Source organism: Hyperolius riggenbachi, chromosome 2 (genome assembly GCF_040937935.1).
Source record: "Hyperolius riggenbachi isolate aHypRig1 chromosome 2, aHypRig1.pri, whole genome shotgun sequence".
NCBI lineage: Eukaryota > Metazoa > Chordata > Amphibia > Anura > Hyperoliidae > Hyperolius > Hyperolius riggenbachi.
This window is the reverse complement of record NC_090647.1, coordinates 23,478,788-23,501,539: the sequence shown is the minus strand read 5'-3', so window position 1 is coordinate 23,501,539 and position 22,752 is coordinate 23,478,788. Positions and strand designations below refer to the sequence as shown.

General features: G+C 45.2%; 1 protein-coding gene across 2 annotated transcripts in view; it reads left to right on the top strand.

Moving 5' to 3' along the window:
- PDE2A (phosphodiesterase 2A) overlaps window positions 1-22,752 on the top strand; it is a 549,912-nt gene that overhangs the window by 520,473 nt on the left and 6,687 nt on the right. For both annotated transcript variants that reach the window (XM_068266568.1, XM_068266567.1), the window contains 6 exons: window positions 1,605-1,692; window positions 3,422-3,469; window positions 7,564-7,638; window positions 11,808-11,907; window positions 19,663-19,775; window positions 20,542-20,580. In XM_068266568.1, the coding sequence (XP_068122669.1) occupies window positions 1,605-1,692; window positions 3,422-3,469; window positions 7,564-7,638; window positions 11,808-11,907; window positions 19,663-19,775; window positions 20,542-20,580 (463 nt within the window). The remainder of the gene's footprint in view (window positions 1-1,604; window positions 1,693-3,421; window positions 3,470-7,563; window positions 7,639-11,807; window positions 11,908-19,662; window positions 19,776-20,541; window positions 20,581-22,752) is intronic.

Here is a 22,752-nt window from a genome sequence, read left to right as displayed (position 1 = left end):
CTGTCTGATGGAGAGTGCAGCTCCATAGAATAGACTGTGTAGGTGTGGCTCTCATACTACATGGAAGGGGGTAAGATTTCTGTCTGATGGGGAGTTCAGCTCCATAGAATAGACTGTGTAGGTATGGCTCTCATACTACATGGAAGGGGGTAAGATTTCTGTCTGATGGAGAGTGCAGCTCCATAGAATAGACTGTGTAGGTGTGGCTCTCATACTACATGGAAGGGGGTAAGATTTCTGTCTGATGGGGAGTGCAGCTCCATAGAATAGACTGTGTAGGTGTGGCTCTCATACTACATGGAAGGGGGTAAGATTTCTGTCTGATGGGGAGTGCAGCTCCATAGAATAGACTGTGTAGGTGTGGCTCTCATACTACATGGAAGGGGGTAAGATTTCTGTCTGATGGGGAGTGCAGCTCCATAGAATAGACTGTGTAGGTATGGCTCTCATACTACATGGAAGGGGGTAAGATTTCTGTCTGATGGGGAGTGCAGCTCCATAGAATAGACTGTGTAGGTGTGGCTCTCATACTACATGGAAGGGGGTAAGATTTCTGTCTGATGGGGAGTGCAGCTCCATAGAATAGACTGTGTAGGTGTGGCTCTCATACTACATGGAAGGGGGTAAGATTTCTGTCTGATGGGGAGTGCAGCTCCATAGAATAGACTGTGTAGGTGTGGCTCTCATACTACATGGAAGGGGGTAAGATTTCTGTCTGATGGGGAGTGCAGCTCCATAGAATAGACTGTGTAGGTGTGGCTCTCATACTACATGGAAGGGGGTAAGATTTCTGTCTGATGGGGAGTGCAGCTCCATAGAATAGACTGTGTAGGTGTGGCTCTCATACTACATGGAAGGGGGTAAGATTTCTGTCTGATGGGGAGTGCAGCTCCATAGAATAGACTGTGTAGGTGTGGCTCTCATACTACATGGAAGGGGGTAAGATTTCTGTCTGATGGGGAGTGCAGCTCCATAGAATAGACTGTGTAGGTGTGGCTCTCATACTACATGGAAGGGGGTAAGATCTCTGTCTGATGGGGAGTGCAGCTCCATAGAATAGACTGTGTAGGTGTGGCTCTCATACTACATGGAAGGGGGTAAGATCTCTGTCTGATGGGGAGTGCAGCTCCATAGAATAGACTGTGTAGGTGTGGCTCTCATACTACATGGAAGGGGGTAAAATCGGTCTGTGATCTTTCATTTTCCAAAGACTTTTATCTGATGTGTGTACCCACCTTTAGTAGCAATGCAATGGTTGTAAATGGTTTTCCTTGCTCCACTATAATCAGATTGGGCATAATTCACAAAGCTTTTTCACCTGTTTTCCTCTGTTTTCATCTTATCTGTGATACTTTTTTAAGCTCCCAAAAAGCAAAATTTGATATAATTAAGGTAAGAAGAGTAATACTGAAATAAAGTTAATCAGGAACAACTTTGAGTGATTATTTTGCTTGCAAACGTGCTGAAAGGTTATTTTTATCAATTAGGTGATAAATAAAAAGTCATTTATGAGAAGTATTGTTAATAGATCCCAGTGTCTCCCTCAGGCTGGTCCGTTGCTCTCCGCTCTGCCAGAGGTGCTGATTGATGCTTTTGTCTTCCAGGGACATTGAAAGCTTTGCCTTGTTTGTATCGTGTATGTGCCACGACCTGGACCACCGGGGGACAAACAACTCCTTCCAAGTGGCCTCCGTGAGTCCCGGCAAACTCATCGTCTTGTTACCTGTATTGTTTTGTCAGACAGGCTCACCCAGGAAGGGTATAGGATAAAAACAGCTGTTACTTGATTAAAGTGGACCTGAACTCAGACTTCCTCTGTGCTCTAAAAGATAAGCAACATCATAATAACCTTTAAAGAAAATCCTTTTTTGTTACAGTGGATACACATCCTGCAATAAATCAGCAGTGTGTCTACTTCCTGCTTGCATGGAAGAAGAAATTGTTAGCATCCTGTGTTTACAAACTGCTGAGGCCGAGGAGATTCCTGAGCTGACACAGCTGGGAGATCAAATTACAGTGGTGATTAGTCACAGATGAGGGAGAATTATACAGGCTAAACTCTCTAAATACATACAGGGTACATTTCTCTATATTTAGCTTCTGTCCTGTGCAAGAGTTCAGGTCCACTTTAAAGGATATCCGAAGTGACGTGTGACATGACATGGGTATGTGCAGTGCCACACACACTAATAACTATGCTGTGTTCCTTTTTTCTTTCTCTGCCTGAAAGAGTTAAATATCAGGTATGTAAGTGGCTGACTCAGTCCTGACTCAGACAGGAAGTGACTACAGTGTGACCCTCACTGATAAGACATTCCAACTATAAAACACTTTCCTAGCAGAAAATGGCTTCTGAGAGCAGGAAAGAGATAAAAAGGTTCAATGGTTCATAGATTTTAGCTCTGGCATACTTCAATGAATGTGTCATTGAGCAAAAACAATAAAACAGTTAAAACTTTAAAAAGTAGATTTAAACTTAAAATGAAACTGTGGAATATCTTAAGTCATTTTTAGGAGAAGGAAGATAGATACAATCATTTGTTTCATGAGTTTATTTTCGCTTCGGGTGTCCTTTAAATCTGATGGCAGGATTACACATGGAATCTGAAATACTGCAAAATATAAGTGAATGCATGTGATCACTTAGGGTAACCATTAATTACTCAAATTTCAGTCTGGCAGATATCGGTGCCATATCATGACCACCTAAGTGATCATCTCGACCAAAAGAATCAATCGGGCTGCAATGGCTCGATCGAGTGTGCTGCGGTTATGATACTCGATTACCCGGCGACTGACAGACTTGACAGAGCCTGGCACAGTCTCCACCCTATAGTTTGGGTACCATTCTAAAGCATCATCTTTACTGCTGGCCTTGCAGACAAGAAAAAAATCCAGACAGCATACACTGGCATTATCTATAAACACACAGACACAAAGATTATATATAGTACAGTACGTAGATACACACACACACATGGAGATAGTGCTTGCTTGGTGGTTGGAAAGCCATTATTTCAGCCATTATTTCCCACAATTCAACAAGGTTCACAGACAGGTCACTGTCAGGGCACTGTGGGGGTGTTTAACGCAATATCAGCCACATACAGTATACATCCTTGGTGATGTATTAGAGTAAATGTAAAAAGTTCTTGTGAGTAAGGGGGTATCAGCCACTGATTGGGATGAAGTTCAGTTTAAGTTAAAGTTCCTGTTGAAGAAAGAAGAAGATAAAGGTAAGTATGCATTTTATAGCACCAGTTCTGTTCTTCTGATCCGCACCATCACCATTTGGTCACCTTGGAGCACATTGGCCGAGGTGGGATTCTAGTTCAGGATCATCACTGTTCTATCGCTGTTACATCTTCCACAAGAGTCTGAGGAACATGACTGACCCTGTTCCTGTCTTTCTCCTCTGCAGAAATCTGTTCTGGCTGCTCTCTACAGCTCTGAAGGCTCCGTCATGGAGGTGAGTGGCTTCTAAACTCCCATCATCTCCAGTATGGGGACACTTTTGCAGAAACCGTCACACATTTTGCATCACAACCTCGGCAGGGAGTGTAAGTTGTCAGATTTGTGATACAAATTAAGTTTACTTGAACAAATGTTGTCTAGTTAGTGCTGATCATTTTCACTTGATGCTAAGCTAAGGGTCAGCTGGAGAGTGCACTGGTTATGGCTGTTGATGTAGGATTTCAGCCTTTGCCCAGGGTAGAAATCCTTGCACGAGCTAGTACATGAAACAGTAAGGAGTCTTGGGGCAAGGATCCCTAATAATACTTGTCACCCATGGAGCTGCAGTGTGAGGATATGGAGTGAGGATATGGATGGTATATGTGGTGATGACGATATGTACAGTAATACGCAGGACATGGCGACTATTTATGATATGGTCATGATATTAGAGGTAACTGCCATCTGGTTTGTCTGCTATATCTCACATGTGTATTCTGCTTTGAAGCGTTTGTCATCTGGCTGTACTACATTTGCATCTAAAGCGGACTTCAGTAATTAGAGCTGGGGTTAATCAGACAATGGCAGAAGTGAAGGGTTTTGTTCCACCTTATCTGGAGCTGAAGCTTTGAAGTCATTGACAATTGAAACATTTAGGGCCCTTTTCCACCAGCGCTGGCTGAATCGCAAAGTCGCAAACCGCTAGCGATTTTACAATCGCTACGGTTTGCTTTTTAACATATGAATCGCGGTAGGTCATTTCCACTACCGCGATTCGTTTTTGACGGGAACGCGAACGCGCGGCGGAGCGATATTTGCCGCGATTTTGCTATGCAGTGCATAGCATAGCAAAATCGCGGCCGCGAACGTCGGGGAATCGCCGGTAATTGCGATCCAGCAATCGCTAGCGTTCAGCGTGAACGCTAGCGACTGCTAGTGGAAAAGGGCCCTTACACTTCTGTTGATGAAGGCTGTTAAAGCATTGTGAAGAACTCTAGACTAGTCAGGAAGAGTCTCCTCACCAAACCTTTGACATGTGTGTTAAACACTATTTCATTGTGAGGAAATTGAATTACTGGTGGAGGTGCAAACTATATCCTGTAAATTACATCTATTGGAAGGGGTTGGAAATCTCTGCAGACTTTAAAAACGGAGACAGGAAAGCTTTGATGCTAGGAAATAATGTTGAGGAAGCCTTTTGATGTCTGTTAGGATACAATCTTACCTGTTGAATTCTGCAACCTTCAAAAAGCCAAAACAGGAACCCTTTAAAGTTCGCATATCACAGGAAGACTAGGACAAGCGTTCGGTGATGTCACAAACGGGGAAATTGCATTAGTTCCTGGGGGCTGGACATTAAATGCCCCAGGGGACACTTCGGACTATTTAAGTTGGTCCAGGACAGTCACAGGTATCTTCTCCTGGAGATAGCGCATAGCTAGGGATGATCTCGACTCCTGGTCGAAAAAGCGGCGTGCTCCCGCCAACAACGTTTAGACCTTCAAGTTGGTAACATTTTAATCCCCATTTTTATTTTTACGCAAATATCCTTGTGTGTATTTTTTTAACTTTTATCTTGTACTTTTACTTTGTACTTTTTTACTTTGTTTTTTGTACATCTGTTGTATATATTACTTTCTGCACTGTTCCACGTTTTCCTGGAATATTAAATTGTTATTTAAATAAGTTTGACTTCTGCTGTACTAAACTAACACTCATAGCCTAGAAGAGACTGAAGTGCAACTGTGTATAAATCCATGCCTAATTGTACGTTTGAGCAACCCTACCGTATGAGATTGTAATTGCATTGTGTGTGGGGGCGTTTGTCATACGTTGTCCTAAAGCACGCAGCTGACCCAACGTACGAAAACGCCAGTGCGAGTAGCTCGACAGCAGAGTGGCTAACAGTATCGTTCGGAACGACTGTTAGTGGTTTTGCTTCACTACAGTGTAAGATTGCAACTGTGCGTGTGTGTGCGTGGCGTTCCCGTATTTGGCCTAAAGCGCAAAGCTGACCCGAATACGAAAACGCGGATTGCGTGCAGATTACTCAACAGCCGAGTGGACGTGTCTAGCAAACCGCTAGTGGTGGCAGTAAGAAGCTTTTTAGGGGTCACAGCCTTGTATGTAGCTTAAATAAGGCTGTTCCCCGCTTGATCTGGTCAAACCCGCAGTCGGGAACCGTATACACGAGCGTGCCGCGGGCCGGTTCCTGACACTACAGTGGTACTGCATTGTGTTTGGTCCTCAGCTCCTCTGAGGAACAGTCAGTGACAGGACTATGTACTCTGTAAAGTAGGGCTGCACGGTTTTTCGTTTCAAAACCGAAACTGCGGTTCGTGCCACGACGATCTAGTGATCGTCAGTATCCTCGGTTTTTGCTGAGTGCCCGCCCGCTGCCTGCACGCTTGTCTGGCCCGCCTTCTGCTGTGCGCTGATTGGCCAGAGCCGCCAGAAGCAGTGAATATGTATTGTGGTTAATGAGCGGGGGGGGCGGGTCCACTCGAGCGAGCGGCACACAGCTTTACCAATCGCTGGATAGCAATGGAATGACGGCAGCTGCCGTCATTCCATTGATATCCAGCGATTGGTAAAGCTGTGTGTGCCGCTCGCTTGAGTGGACCCCCCCCCCGCTCATTAACCATAATGCATATTCACTGCTTCTGGCGGCTCTGGCCAATCGGCGCACAGCGGTGCAGGCAGACAAGCGTGCGGGCAGCGGGCGGGCACTCTGAAAACTGCAGATAGTGACGATAACTATATCGTCTTCACGTGAACCGCCCCCCGCTGCCCTTACATAAACCGCCCCCGCTGCCCGGCTCTTAAAAAGGAACTCCAGTGAACACTGCTGACAGTAGCTGCTGCATGGTTTTTCACAGTTGGAAACAGCTGTAACAGCTATTTCCCACAATGCAGCAAGGTTCACAGACAGGAAACTGCCAAGAGTACGTTCTTTTCTTGTTCTTGTGGGAGGGGTTTCACCACAATATCAGCCATATAGAGTCCCCTGATGATCCATTTGTGATGGGGTATCAGCTACTGATTGGGATAAAGTTCAATTCTTGGTCGGAGTTTCTCTTAAAGCAATCGTCCGCCCGCAGTATCTGGATAAACTATACTGGGGGCATAGTGAATTTAGTGCCAAAGCAATTTGAAAAAAAATCGTGAAAAAATCGAAATCGCAATTTTTGAGAGAAAAATCGCAATTTCAATTTTCACCTAAAATCGGGCAGCCCTACTGTAAAGTGCTGCAGAAGATGTCAGTGCTATATAAATACATAATAATAATATGGTAGGACATTAGACTATGACTATGGTAGGATTAGATTGTGAGCTCCTCTGAGGACAGTCAGTGACATGACTATGTACTCTGTAATGTGCTGCAGAAGATGTCAGTGCTATATAAATACACAATAATAATATGGTAGGACATTAGACTATACCTGTGGTAGGATTAGATTGTGAGCTCCTCTGAGGACAGTCAGTGACATGACTGTGCACTCTGTAATGTGCTGCGGAAGATGTCAGTGCTATATAAATACATAATAATATGGTAGGACATTAGACTATGACTATAGTAGGGTTAGATAGTGAGCTACTCTGAGGACAGTCAGTGACATGACTATGTACTCTGTAAGGTGCTGCAGAAGATGTCAGTGCTATATAAATACATAATAATATGGTAGGACATTAGACTATGACAGGATTAGATTGTGAGCTCCTCTGAGGGACAGTTAGTGACATGACTATGTACTCTATAAAGTGTTGAAGAAGCTGTCAGTGCTATATACATAATAATAATAATAATAATAATAATAATAATATGGTAGGACATTAGACTATGAGTATGGTAGAGATAAGATTGTGAGCTCCTCTGAGGACAGTCAGTGACATGACTATGTACTCTGTAATGTGCTGCAGAAGCTATCACTGCTATATAAATAATAATTGTACTGCACTGTCGGATGTAAGCGGGGCAGAGCTGAATGCTGCATGATAGGGGTTTCCCTGCTCAGGTTGGGGTTTGCATACAGCTGTATCTTCTGTGCACTCTGATGATTGTCTGTTTGTCTTTACCTGATATGCAGTTTATTGTCTTGTCGCCCGCAGAGACACCACTTTGCTCAAGCGATCGCCATCCTCAACTCACAGGGCTGTAATATATTTGAGCAGTTCTCCAGAAAGGTGAGCGTTAGACTGGGGAGAGGACGGTAACCTGAAACTCACCACGGTGCCAGAAGGAGGTCCTTGCATGAAGATGTAATAAATACAAATTGTATGCAGCTCAGAAGTGAGCCAATAAAATGCACTTCCTGCCAATTAGAAGCTGCATACATTTAGCGTTAAATGTACATGCAAGCTTGAATGGTTAGCACCTCACTATGTCTAGTGAATACAGGTGTCCCAATAATAAACCCGCAGCAAGAGCGGAAGGCAGAGCCAGGAACACCCACAGAGCAGGGGCGTATCTCCCACAGAGCAGGGGCGTATCTCCCACAGAGCAGGGGCGTATCTCCCACAGAGCAGGGGCGTATCTCCCACAGAGCAGGGGAGTATCTGGGGAATAGGGTGCCTATGGCAAACACTGAAATTGCCTCAAATTTAACTAGTTCCACGATTCCAGATAATAGAATCAATCGGTAACATGCCTACAGATAATTCATCCAGTAGTCGTACGCCGTCCAACAAAAATACTAAGTAGTAACAAAAAATAATTAAGTAGTAATACACCTGTATATAAACTATTTAAGCAGTCAGGTGCATCAAGATAAAATAATTAGGTAACCAAGTACACCCTATATACATAAATTAAGTAGCCACCCACCCACCCTTATATATAGCTGGGTTCACACATAACGGTGTCTAGTTCTGTGCTGTTAGTTTTTGACAGTGTAAGAAACCCCCCCAGTTGAGAAAGTGACTGGTGCCCCCCGACAGGTGCCCCCCTAGTTAGATAGTGATAGGCGCCCCCCAGTTGAGATAGTGAGAGGTGCCCCCCACCCCACCCCATTAGATAGTGATAGGCGCCCCCCAGTTGAGATAGTGACAGGTGCCCCAGTGCCCCCCCCCCCCATTAGATAGTGACAGGTGCCTCCCCACACGAGATATTGACAGGTGCCTCCTACCCTGCTGCTTCACAGGGCTACTCAGACCTCACAGATCAGCGGCGACCGAAGAAAGCAGTGGGCGCGTGGTACCCGTGCAGCTAAACTTCACATGCAGTAAGTGACTAATGATGTCACTCCCGTATGTGCAGTATTCCATGTATGCGGGTAGCACCCTAGTCATGCTGTGAGGCAGTGGGGACAGGAGAGAGCATTGGCTGGCGCCATATGAAGGGGCAGGCACTGCGTTGTGCCCATGGGTGCTATGCCATGAGCCATGCCTGCACCCCTTAAGATACGCCACTTCCACAGAGGACAAAGCTTGTGGTTTTTCATACTGTAGTCCAGATTATTTACCTCCTAATGGGTGTAGCGGGGGAGGCAGCAGTGATAGGTGTAGTGGCGGGATACAGATGGTACGTGCTGCAGAGTATACAACACCCCTCTCCCCCTTCCCCATTGGTGCCCCAGCTGCTGTAGATCTCATACGCCTCTCCCAGACACTGCAGCGTGTAGATGAACAGATGTGAGACTCTCCTGGGACGTACAGCGATGAGTTTTGTAGAGACTGTCACGTCTTGTGCTGGATCTCCTCCGGGAGTCGAGGCTGCTGTGTTGTGTATCTTATTCGCTGTGACGTCTCTGGGGACTCATCTACACGCTGACATCTGTTCCTCTCGCTACACTAAATCAGGATAAATACATAAAATAATTAGACTCATTATGCTGAAGGAGACCTGTGAGTGAAATCACAGAGGAACAGGACAAATGGCATCACTAAATCACATGGTTATCATCAGATAAAGAGGAAATGAAGGAAACTCTGTTTCATTTATCAAACTCCATCACTGTGCTTGCCATGTAAATCTATTAAACATCTACTTCAGCCTCTACATTTTTAATGCAAATGGCTGTAAATCTACATCCATTAGTTTGCTCAAAGTCTCACTCATTCCACTTCTTTTCTTTTTGCAATAACTATTTGGAAAGTTCCTGCTTGGCAGAGTGCAGCAGCAGGCTCACGAAGAACTCTGCACTTTTGTCATATAAATACATTACCAAAATATAAATGACAAATGTTGTTATAAGGCTAATAGTACTGCATGGTTGTGAGAGTTTTGGACCACAAGACCGCCTGAGTGCAGAAGAATGGACACCTTCCCATTTGTGCTGCTGGAGAAGACTTCTGGGAGTCCCTTGCACTGCAAAACGATCCAATCAGCCAAACCTTAAAGTGTATCAGAGATGAAAAACTAACTATAACAAGTAACTTGTCTAAAGTTTAGATAGTTTACACAGCAAATCTAGCTGCAAACAGCTTTAATAGACTTTAATAATTCTTTCTTCCTGTAATACAATGACAGCAGCCAGAGGCAGGCTTATCTGCATATTGAGCAAAAAAAAACTAATCCCCCTCCTCCTCCCTCCTCCCTCCTCCCCTCTGCCTCTGAAATCTCTGGCTAGTAATACCTCCCCCTCCTCCTGCCCAGACTGTGCTCCCATGAGCCCTTGCTACTGTCTGAGGGTGCCTTGGCTCTCTGAAAACCTGTGGGCGTGGCTTGTTTAGTTTATAGGGAATTAGAGTATTAAAACGGAAAAAAACAAAAAAGTATTTGGTTTGAGAAATGCCCTATAAACAATAGGAAAGGAACACAATTATTCAATGTGTAAAAGTTCATCTCGGATCCACTTTAAAGTGTACCAGAGATCACGGTAATAGAAAAATCGTCCTGCCCCATAAACACGTGTCAGTCCCACGCTGTCCACCTGCGGTCTGCTGTTCAGCCGCGATCAGCCCCGGTAGCTGGCTCGGTTGTGTCCAGTCTGGGCCTACTGCACATGCACGGCAGACCGCAGGAGGACGGTGTAGGACTCGCGTGTGTTTATGACGCGGTAGGAATCCCCGGGTAAGTATCGATTTTTGTATTATCGGGATCGCTGGTTTCATTTAAAGCAAGGGTGTCAAACTCAAATACAAAGTGGGCCGAAACTGAACACTGGGAAGTCGCGGGCCATCCGCAATGTCTACTGACCACCTTATAAAGGTCCCTGGTGTCTAATTACTCCCCTCCAACTCCTATACAGTTCCCTGGTGTCTAGTGCCCCCCTTCCCTATACAGTTCCCTGGTGTCTAGTGCCCTCCTGCCTCCCCTATACAGTTCCTTGGTGTCTAGTGGCCCTCCATCCCATATACAGTTCCCTAGTGTTTAGTGCTTTCCCCCTACCACCTCCCATATGGCTTCCCTGGTTTTCTATGACTTCACCTCCAATATAGCTTCCCTGCTATTATAAGGCTTCACCTCCAATATAGCTTCCCTGGTGGTCTAGAGTGGGCCAAACATAATGCAAAGTGGGGAAACCCCTTGAGGACCAAATTTAATGGCTCTGAGGGCCAGATTTGGCCCGTGGGCCGGAGTTTGACATGTATACTTCAAAGGGAACCTGAGACGAGGAGGTATAAAAAAATATAGATACATATAACCCACTCAATATACATACCATGACTTCTGTATCGAGTTAAAATACAGTAACTGAAAGTATATTAAGCTTGGGAGAGCCGTGGAACCTGGTCTTTAAAGCATACCAGAGCCGAATAGCTATAGAAACGGGGGGAGCAGACATATACTGTCACCAGTCCTGATGCCTACCGCTCCCCCATTCTCCACTCTGATAACCGGATCTTGCCTAAAAGCTTCCATGGATCCTTTTCCGAGTCACCGGAGTTGGGCTTTACTGCGCTGGCGCTGGCTAGGCTGCACATTACCTGTAGCACACGCCGGTGGCCAGGAGCGCACTGCACATGACATAACCACAACGTCATGCACAGTGTGCTCCCGGCCATGGGTGCGTGCAGTAGGATGTGCACAGCCTGGCCTGTGCAGTAAAGTCCGACTCCAGCCACCTGGAAGAGGATCCTGGGGGGCTTTTAGGCAAGATACGGGGAGGGCAGAGAGGAGCATGGGGGAGCTGTGGGTGTGGGCATCAGGACAGGGGACAGTATATGCCTGCTGCCCACGTTTCTCTAGCTTTATTCGGCTCTGGTATCCTTTAAGCACAGCAGAGCCCACAAACAGCCTAAGAAGTTGGCCTTCCTCACTGTGAGAACTGACGGCAATTTGTGCTGGTTGCTTGAGACTGCTGGTTAGTTGGGTTCCGGATAACCAGGACTCTACTGTGTTACTGTAGTGGTGCATTGTACAATTTTGGAAACGTGTGGGTAACAGGAGTGTCTTGTGTGATGTTCTGCAGGACTATCAGCGGATGTTGGACCTGATGAGAGACATCATCCTGGCCACAGACCTGGCGCACCATCTACGAATCTTCAGAGATCTCCAAATAATGGCAAAAGGTAACGACCAGCGCAATGGCACGGCCTCACTACTCTGCCAGAGCGCCACCTTGAGGAAGACTACTTTCTGTGCATATCTCTGCTACAGGGAACCTGAAGTGAGAAGGATACGGAGGCTGCCATCATGATTCTGTAATAAACAATGCCAGTTGCCTGACTTCTGTGCTGATGTTCTGCCATACCTCCCAACTTTTTGAGATAAGAAAGAGGGACACTATAAGGCATGCCACTACCACACCTTTAACCACTCCCCCACCACACCCCTCGCCACGCCTATCACAGAGCATTCAGAATCAAAATATGTACTTTTATCATTTAAAGTGTACCTGAGCCGAAGCTCGGGTACAAAATGAGATACTTACCTAAAGAGAGGAAAGCCTCAGGAGCCTATTGGGGCTTCCCTCACTGGTCTGAGGTCCTCCATCGCTGAGCGTGTTCCCCGAAGATTAGCAACAAGGCATTGTCACTAATAGGGCCACGCAGTAGCCGCTCAAATCCATGCGCAGTAACACTGCTACTGCGCATCCGCAGCCTCCGTGCTAATGCGCATCCGCAGCCTCCGTGCTAATGCGCATCCGCATCCTCCATGCTAATGCGCATGCGTGGATGAGCTCACGCAGCTACTGCGCGGATACGATACAGGGAAAAGAGCTACGTGGTCCCGATGTGAGGGGGGCTGCGCTCTGCAACGGGGGGCTTGGGACCACCGAGGGAAGCCTGAATAGGATCCTGAGGTCGAGCTTGGGCTTGGAATAACTTTAAACCACACTGCTCCTCTTTATCAGCAGTAGTTTTTCTTCATATTAAAATTTGAAATGAAGAAATATATCAATTTAATTGATGGGAATAAAGTTTAGAGTTAATTAAACACATACTTCTGGAAAAAAATACATGTACACAGATCTGTACATCAGTTTTGAAAGTGGGACAAATGAAAGAGAAAGCAGGACAAAGGGACAGGGCTTGCAAATAGGGACAGTCTCTCCGAAAGAGGGACAGTTGAGAGCTATGGCTCCGCCTCTAATACTATAAGTCACTGCCCCGGAATGAGCATGCCTATCAGATGCTGTGACTCCACTGGCGGCATGTTTGTTGCATGGTGTGACTCAAACACAACTGCAGTCAAAAGCTCAGCATGACAGCCAGGCAACCGGCATTGTTTATTAGGAAATGAACATGGCAGCCTCCTATCCTCTCACTTCAATTGCTATGAATCTCATAAGTATCTTTTCCCACCCCTAATGCTGCAATGAATTAACTTATTAACGTTTTAATCGGGGCTGTGGAGTCGGAGCAATTTTGGGTAGTCAAAGTCGGTGGTTTCAATAAACTAGAGTCGGATGATTTTTGAACCAAATCCAAAAATGAGACAAAAGAGACGGAGCAATTTTGGTGGAGCGCTGTAATATCAGCGCAGGAGATTTGGGCGCAGCCGGCACCACCATAGACCGTAATAGGAATTACGCCTATAGCGGCGCTCAGTCAGCAACTTTGGCGCCGTCAGAAGACGGAGCTGAATTACTTTTAAAACACTGTAATTCGCCTTCCAGCTATAGCTGGAAGCCAAATCACATCATTTCCCACTATCCACGTGGACCTGGAGGGGGAATAGTATTTAACGCCGCTGGGAACTGGTGCAGCAGCAGGATAAGCTGTATACCGGCTGTATCCTGCGCCCAAGTCTCCCGCCGCCGATTTCTTATGTATGTATTCTGGTTACCCGGAGTCGGAGTTGGTGGTTTCATAAACTGAGGAGTCAGATGATTTTTGGATCGACTTCACAGACCTGTTTTTAATATCCGCTTACACACTTTGGCGCTAAATTACTCGAGGGGACCCAACAGGAACCCTCATGGAGAACAGTTCCTCGGCTTACAGCACCGTCTACAAAGCGAAGTGTTGTAATTGGCCAGATAGTGTGGGCGTTGTTTACTACAACCTATCAGAAACCTGAGACTTCCAAAGGGGGCTGTCCACCCAATCACGTTAGCGGAACTCCTGTATGAGGTTTCCCGCTGGGTTCCCTCAAGTAGACTTGTGCCTACACTTTTATAAGCGGACCTAAACTGTAACTAAATGGGCAATATTGAACTCTAATATGTTGTTACCTCCCTGGGAAAAGCCGTACGCTATTTTTACATCCTATTGACATTTTATTTGTATAAAAAGGTATCATTTGCATGCATGTTTTAACTTGTATGGATGCGCATGATATGTGTTGGAACAGACACATGCAAAACGCATACACAAACGTACCTTACAGGCCTGGAAACATACAAATGTGCAGCCGGATTTGCAGTTGCTGCAAATTATCAATAATCCCAAAGCTGCAGCATACAGGAGCGGTTCACAGAGAAATACAGTAACTGATATCGGCTGGCATTGTGTTTGGAGTAATGTACACATAGAGCATTTACTTTCCATCTGTTATCAAACATCGCCCCCAAGTGGTGACTAGAATAACAGCAGCTGATGTTGTTTTAAAAATAGTGGCTACAAAAGCTGTGAAGTGTCTGTTTTCTCCAGGCAGGGCATAGCCAAAGAAACAATCAAATTAGCTTCAAGCAGTGGCATAGCAGTAGGGGATGCAGAGGTTGCAACTGCACTGGGGCACCCGGACTCTAGGGGCCCTTCTTCATTCACCTTATTAGCTTTTTATTGGTGCTCTGTTGATCATGAACACCTCTATAGGTGCATTGAATAGTGGTAATCGTCAACAAATTGTTTCCTTACTCTGATTACACCTCTCTGACACAGCAGCTGTCCTTGGTAGGTTTTGGGGCTCTATATCATTAGTGCTTGGGGCCCCCATGTAAAACTCGCACCGGGGCCCCAAGCTTCATACTTACGCCACTGGCTCCAAGTGAGAACCCATGTTGTGTTCAGGGAGACATTTCATCACTAGTACAATTGACTTCCTCAGTACAAATAAGGTGGGGGAAATACCCAGATATTTATACCCTTGCTAAAGATGCCCTTACATTACTTGTTTTGCGGCATAGACATCTTGCAGAATCGATCATAATAATCAAATCTGGCAGAGATTGTTGCAGTGTGGCCACCCGATCATTGCTTCAAGCGGACCTGAACTCAGAACTTCCTCTCTGCTTTAAAGAGAATCTGTACTCTAATATATATAAAAAGCATACCATTCTATTCCTTATGTTCTCCTGGGCTCCTCTGTGCTGTTTCTGTCACTCCCTGCTGCAACCCTGGCTTGTAATTGCCAGTTTTAGGCAGTGTTTACAAACAAATGACTGGCTTCTAACCAGAGTATCATAGGCTGAGAACAGCTTACTGTGTGACTCATGCAGAGCTTGGAGGGGGTGTGTAAGCTTCTGCCAATGACAAGCTGTGCTGCACATTCCACACATTCCAGCCTCTTGCCGACAGACACGACAGAGGAAAGAAGATAAGATTTATTACAGAGACAGTGCAACTAGGAAAGGCTGCAGTAAGACAGACCACATCAGAACAGGTATAGGAACTTCTAGAATAGAAAAAATAAGGCTCAAAATTTTGTCACAGAGTCTCTTTAAAAGATGAGCAACAGCAGAATAACCTTTAAAGAAATGCATTTCTTTGTTACAGCTGATACACATCCTACTATAAATCTGCACTGTTTCTACTATCCTGATTCATAGGAGCAGACATATTGTTAACAGCCTGTGCTTTCAAATGGGCTTATCTGCTGCGGCAATCAGGTGACACAGGGGAGAGATGAAATTAAAACTTTTGATTAGTCACAGATGAGGGGGAATTAGGCTAAACTCTCTAAATACATACAGGGTGTATTTCTCTCTGTTTTCCTTCTGTCCTGTGTAAAGGTGACCATACCCTACATCGATTTCCTGCCGATATGCAGCAGATTTGATCACTGTGATCGAATCTGCTGTGAAATTGTTAATGCTAATGTTGACCGATTTCCATCTGAAATTGTTCGATTCTGTTGACCTGTCCAGGTGGAAAATATTGCTTGAACGCCGGCAGGTCGTCATTAGCAGCGTTGGATTTGTCGGAGACCGATGCAGCAATAATCTCACCTGTCCGCCGGCGCGAGTCCCCAGGTCCATGCTGACCCTTTCTCCGGCTGGCCTTCTTCTCCATCTTTTCTTCACTTCCTGTCCCGTCCTGTGAGAAAGGGAAGTTCAAACAGTAGAGCACCCTCTACTGTTTGAACTTCCGCTCGGCACAGGAAGTGAAGAGCAGATGGAGAAGAAGGCCAGCCGGAGAAAGGGTCAGCATGGACCTGGGGACTCGCGCCGGCGGACAGGTGAGATTATTGCTGCTGGCAGGCAGAGGCAGCTCCACAGGTTGTGAATTGATGTCATGCTGAGATCAATTCAAAATCTGTGTGCCGTGTATGAGCAGCCAATAGATCTGATCAGAGAGAGATCTATCTAATGGTTGATCTGGTGGCTAGTTATCAATGTATGGACACCTTTACTCCAGAAAACACTACATTTATCCTATCTGAATCCCATTATGCAGATGTCAGCTGTCTGGGGTTGCTGGCTGAAGCAGTGCATAGTGGGTAGCGAGGTTAGTACAGAATTGTAGGTGGAGGATAGATTATGTCAACCGGACCACTTGTACAACTGATATCTGCTATAGGCTCACTATACACCAATGGTTCTGGATGCAAGCCTGATTTCAGGGACATAAAGAGATGATTTGCATATTCAGTAGTAGTGCATTGTGGGTAACGACAGATGTTCACTTAACCATTTACTTACGTTGCCTGGACGTGATCCTCACGTCCAGGCGGCTGCTGTGCTTCTGCTGCGGCACACCCCCGTGCCGCCCTCGTTAGCCCAGAGATCAATAAATGGGAATATAGTTCCCATTCATCGATCTAAGTCCCCGGAAGAAAAAACAACTGCTTCTCATCAGAGGCCACAGTCTTTCTAAAAAAAAAAAACAGTTTCCCGTCCTCTTAGTGCTAGATATACATGTGAAGAGGGTATATTACGAACATTTTTTTTAATTATAAGCTTGTAAACTGTTATGGACGAAAAAATGCACCTTTATTTCCAAATAAAATATTGGCGCCAAACATTGTGATAGGGACAACATTGGTGTAATAACCATGACAAATGGGCAAATAAAATACATAGGTTTTAATTATGGTAGCATGTATTATTTTAAAGCTGTAATGGCCAAAAACCGAGAAATAATGATTTTTTCCATTTTTTTTTCTTAATATTCCTGTGAAAATGCATTTAGAAAAAATAATTCTTAGCAAAATGTATCACCCATAGAAATCCTAATTAGTGGCGTAAAAAACAAGATATAGATCAATTCATTGTGATAATTAGTGATAAAGTTATTGGCGAATGAAGGGGAGGTGAAAATTGCTCAGATGCATAAGGTGAAAAAAACCCATGGGCTGAAATGGTTAAAGCAGTAGGATCAGCCATACTATGCCAGGGAAAAAAACACATATATAAGTACCGTATATACTCGCAAGCAAGCCGACCCGCATATAAGGCCCCCCCCTTACCCGAAAAAACAGGAAAAAATGATTGACCCTCATATAAGCCGGGGGTAGGAAATGCTGGCCGCGTGATCCCCCAAGTGTGTCCCAGTATACCTAGTATAGTGCCCAGTATACCTAGTATAGTGCCCAGTATGGGTAGGTAGTGCCCAGTATGGCTAGTATAGTGCCCAGTATGGGTAGGTAGTGCCTCAGTATAGCTAGTATAGTGCCCAGTATAGCTAGTATAGTGCCCAGTATAGGTAGGTAGTGCTCAGTATAGCTAGTAAAGTGCCCAGTATAGCTAGTATAGTGTCCTAGTATAGCTAGTATCATGCTCAGTATAGCTAGTATAGTGCCCAGTATATCCAGTATAGTGCTCAGTATAGCCAGTATAGTGCTCAGTATAGCTAGTATAGTGCTTAGTATAGCTAGTATAGTGCCCAGTATAGCTAGTATCGTCCCCTTGTATAGCTAGTAAAGTGTCCAGTATAGCTAGTAAAGTGTCCAGTATAGCTAGTATAGTGTCCAGTATAGCTAGTATAGTGCTCAGTATAGGTAGTATAGTGCCCAGTATAGCTAGCATAGTGCCCCAGTATAGCTAGCATAGTGCTCAGTATAGGTAGCATAGTGCCCAGTATAGCTAGCATGGTGCCCCAGTATAGCTAGCATAGTGCTCAGTATAGGTAGTATAGTGCCCAGTATAGCTAGAATAGTGCCCCAGTATAGCTAGCATAGTGCTCAGTATAGGTAGCATAGTGCCCAGTATAGCTAGCATAGTGCTCAGTATAGGTAGTATAGTGCCCAGTATAGCTAGCATAGTGCCCCAGTATAGCTAGCATAGTGCCCCAGTATAGGTAGATAGTGCTCAGGGTAGGAAGGTAGGTAGGTAGTTCCCGCCGGCCGGGGGGACATGACTCGCAAGCAAGCCGACCCCCCAACTTTTGGCCCACTTTTGGGGGGTTAAAAATTTGGCTTGCTTGCAAGTATATACGGTAGATAAATACTTGATCTACTTACATAACACATGTATTATACTGTCCACGTTTTGATTTCAGTGAATGTTATATAGTAAATTACGAGAATTCTGTTCCTGGTGGGGGCCATGTCTTTTGCCTACAGTTAAGGCTAACTCATGATGTCATTTCTGCCCTTTACTTTTTTTCTTGTCTCCTCCAATCGCTGAGTCGCCTCAGCCTTGCTTGTAAACACAAGTGATTAGGGGATTAGGTTTCAGATAAGCAGCTCGCAGGGAAATAAAGGGAAGAGGAGGAATAGATTATAGATAAAAAGAACCCCCAGCATGCAATTCTTTGGCACGACTACTAAAGGGCCAGTGCTCCTAAGGTATGTGATAACTCCAAACCATAACAGCAGAAAAAGTTTTGAAAGTTTTGAATGCTGGAATAGCATCTTTATCACTTAATACACTCAGACCAGTTGCTGTTGAAATTGATTTTTATGGTGACGATACCGCTTTAAAGAGGAACTGTTGCGAAAATCTTAAAATTTTCAAAACACGTACAAATAAGAAGGACATTTCTTCCAGAGTAAAATGAGCCATACATTAATTCTCTCCTATGTTGCTGTCACTTACAGTAGGCAGTAGAAATCTGATATTACTCACAGGTTTTGGGTTAGTCCATCTCTTCATGGGGGATTCTCAGCATGGCCTTTATTCTTTATAATGACATTCCCTGAATTTATACAAAGATACTGGCCAGCCTCCCTGCTCGCTGCACACTTTTTTGGCAGTTGGACAGAGCAACTGCCTTTCACTGTGCTTTTAAAAATAAAGAAAACCCTGAGAACCCCCATGAGAAGATGTGCTAGTCCAAAATCTGTCGGTAATGTCAGATTTCTACTACCTACTGTAAGGGACAGCAACATAGGAGAAAAGTAATTTATGGCTCATTTTACTCTGGAAGAAACGTACTTCTCATTTCTATATGTTTACTTGTATTTAGAATTTAAGATTTTCGCAACCAAGGTCCTTTACAGCTAAATGATCACAAATCTGTTGTGTTTTAAGGAAGCAAACACACCTAAGCATTGCTTTTAGTAGGAGGACTTTTTAGTCCCCTACACTTTCCTAGTAGATTTTGGTCACCCTGAGCTGTTTGGGTATTCAGTGATATCTGAATAGTCAGACCCCTTTAGGCTGGACTCTTTGTTGCCTGGAATATTTTGAACAATTCTCGTCCATTGATTTGAGAATAGGCGGGCTCTTCTCTGATTGGCTGACATGTGTCGGGATGTCTCTGTCTCTCTCTCTCCAGATGGATATGATCCCAAAAACATGCACCACCACAACCTCCTGCTTTGCCTCCTCATGACCGCCTGTGACCTCTCTGATCAAACCAAAGGCTGGAAGACCACCCGGAAGATTGCGGTATGTTCTGGAACCTCAGGATAGGCAACAGAGGCGGAGCACAGCAGATGGGCGGGGCCAGTTCCCCTGCCAATACACATCACAGAGCAGAGAGGAGGCAGTTTCCACTGTCATACTTTTACTTTACTCACTGACAACTCACAGACCTCATGTTGTGATGTGAAACATACGACTGCTATTGATATCTACCAGTGTGCATCAGATGCAGCACCAGTCTGTCTCTCTGTATCTAGCTCAGAGCTTGAAGAGGCAGTACCCACACACAGTATTCAGGACTCCCAATTTAACAGTAATTGTCCTGGTTTCTGCATCAGAAGCACTTCCTATTTCTATGTATTGCTGTATATTGTAACTCCGCCCTCCCAGTAATGCTAAGCATCGGGGGAGTGGTTACATTTCAACGTCAGGTGGGGGGGAGGCGGTTAGGGTTGCACGTCAGGGGGAGGGTTCTGTGTAAGAGCACGGTTAGGTTTTAGCTACAGTAAACTATCGATATTGAATACCAATATTTTACAATCCTTCTTTACACTTTAATAGTAGAATATCCGTAAATTTACTGATATTCTACTATTGGCTTTCCTGGGCGCCCTTTTATTACATACATGCTGTGATTGGCCAAGGGGTGGAGCCTCGTGATTGTTCAGGGAAGCTAGATTTCATTTTCATGTAAAGTATAAGATATAAGTGTATTTAGCTGGACTAACAGGCAGAGAGATCTTCACCATGTGACATGTGACTGATGTGTTGTCTGTTTTATCTCTCACAGGAGCTGATCTACAAAGAGTTCTTCTCTCAGGGAGACCTGGTGAGTGCTACCACTGTGCTACACGTAGTAACCCTGCCCAGAATACGAATAATCACCGCTCCTCACAGGGCACCCGTCACAGATCCGCCCATTTTAGACCTGCCTATCACCTCCCCTCAGGCCCGCCCATCATAGGCCTGCTTGCCACGGTACCACCCGTCACAGGCCTGTCCATCACGAGACCGCCAGTCACTGGCCCGTTCGTCACATTGACCGCCCGTCACTGACCTGCTTGTCACGCGACTGCCTGTCACAGGACCAGCCTTACTTTAAAAATCGTGCACACAAACAAGAGAAATCATACCACATTACCCGGAAAAAAAGGAACAACATGTACTGTATTTTTCGGACTAGAAGATGCTCCTGACCATAAGACGCCCCTAGTGGAAAAAATATATATACTAAACCTGGTGCATCCATGGTGATGGGGCATCTTGTGGATTATTCCCACTTTGTACCTCATGCCCCCTTGTACCGCTTGTGTCTCCCTGTGTCCTCCTCTGCCCCCCTTGTGTCCTCCTCTGCCCCCCTTGTGTCCTCCTCTGCCCCCCTTGTGTCCTCCTTTGTTCCCCATGTGTCCTCCTCTATGCCCCTTTGGCCTCAATTCACTAAGCTTTATCAAACACTTTATCAAAAGTTTGATAATTTACCTCATGGGTAAAATCTAATTTTGAATTCACTAAGGTGTTATAGATTTATCAAATGTTTTATCGATAAATATATAACACCTTAGTGAATTCAAAATTAGATTTTACCCATGAGGTAAATTATCAAACGTTTGATAAAGTGTTTGATAAAGCTTAGTGCATTGAGGTCTATTTATGTGTCCTCCATCTCTCCCCCTGTGTCCTCCTCTGTATGGCCACAGTACAGGGAGTCCCTGACATTGTGGTGAGTTGGAGGTTGGTATTGGCAGGCGTTCACAAGTCAGGAACTCTGTCTGCATTTGGACTATAAGACGCAGTGACTTTTTTCCCCACTTTTGGGGAGAAAAAGTGAGTCTTCTAGTCCAAAAATACAGTAGATTAAACAGCGTTATTCAAACATACCGATATTCCAAATGATTACCGTATCTTTTTCCAATACTGCAAGCAGACTTTTGCGCATGCTCTGAAACAATGTTGTATGAACCATATCGTGCACACCCAGCCGACTGCACAATATCTACCCAATTGTCGTCTGAACTGACCCCAGCTGGGCCAGGCAGAATATCCAATATCGGTCACTCGTCAATTAATGACATTTGGCTACACCCCCCATATGTATTTCCTTTTACACAATACCAGTTGCCTGGCAGCCCTGCTGATCTCTTTGGCTGCAGTAGTGGCTGAATCACACACCTGAAACAAGCATGCAGCTAATCCAGTCTCTCTTCAATCAGAGCACCTGATCTGCATGCTTGTTCCGGCGGGGGCTAAAAGTATTAGAGGCAAAGGATCAACAGGATAGCCAGGCAATGTGCATTGTTTAAAATGAAATAGGTCAGACTCCATATCCCTCAGTTCAGGTTCCCTTTAAGGACATACACTGGAGTTTATTTATTGAGAGAACACTGATCAGAAGACCAAGACTGGAATGATGAAATATGGTCTGCTATTAGTTGGCAGCAACGTGCAACCCCCACCTGCACCATATCAGAACACCGAGCTGGGACAAGGTCCTCCAGCACCCAGGGCTGAGACACCACAGTGCCCCCCTTCATCCCTCCCACCCCAGCCGTCACACACTGATTGCTATTAGACTAAAGGTGGCCATACACTGGTCGATTTACCATCAGATCGACCAACAGATAGATCCCTCTCTGATCAACTCTGACCCTCCGGCGATCGAGCGAAATCTTCCGCACGGACCGATCGACGGGAATGATCGATTTTGGACGGAAATTGATTGTTCTGTCAGCGTTTGTGCAACGATTTCACTGCAGATTAAATCACAGTGATCAAATCTGCTGTATATCGGCAGGAAAATCGTTAGGTGTATGGGCCCCTTAAGAGGCACCCCAGGGCCCCCAACATCTTAATCCCTGGTTATCTGCCTTGCAGTCACTGCCATGTATCCCCTTTTCTTATTTCTCTCTACTTCAAACACAATAGGGAAATGATAGCTGAGTGAGTTGTGTGCCCCCTCCTACACTGCGCCCTGAGGCTGGAGCCTCTCTCACCTCTGCCCCGC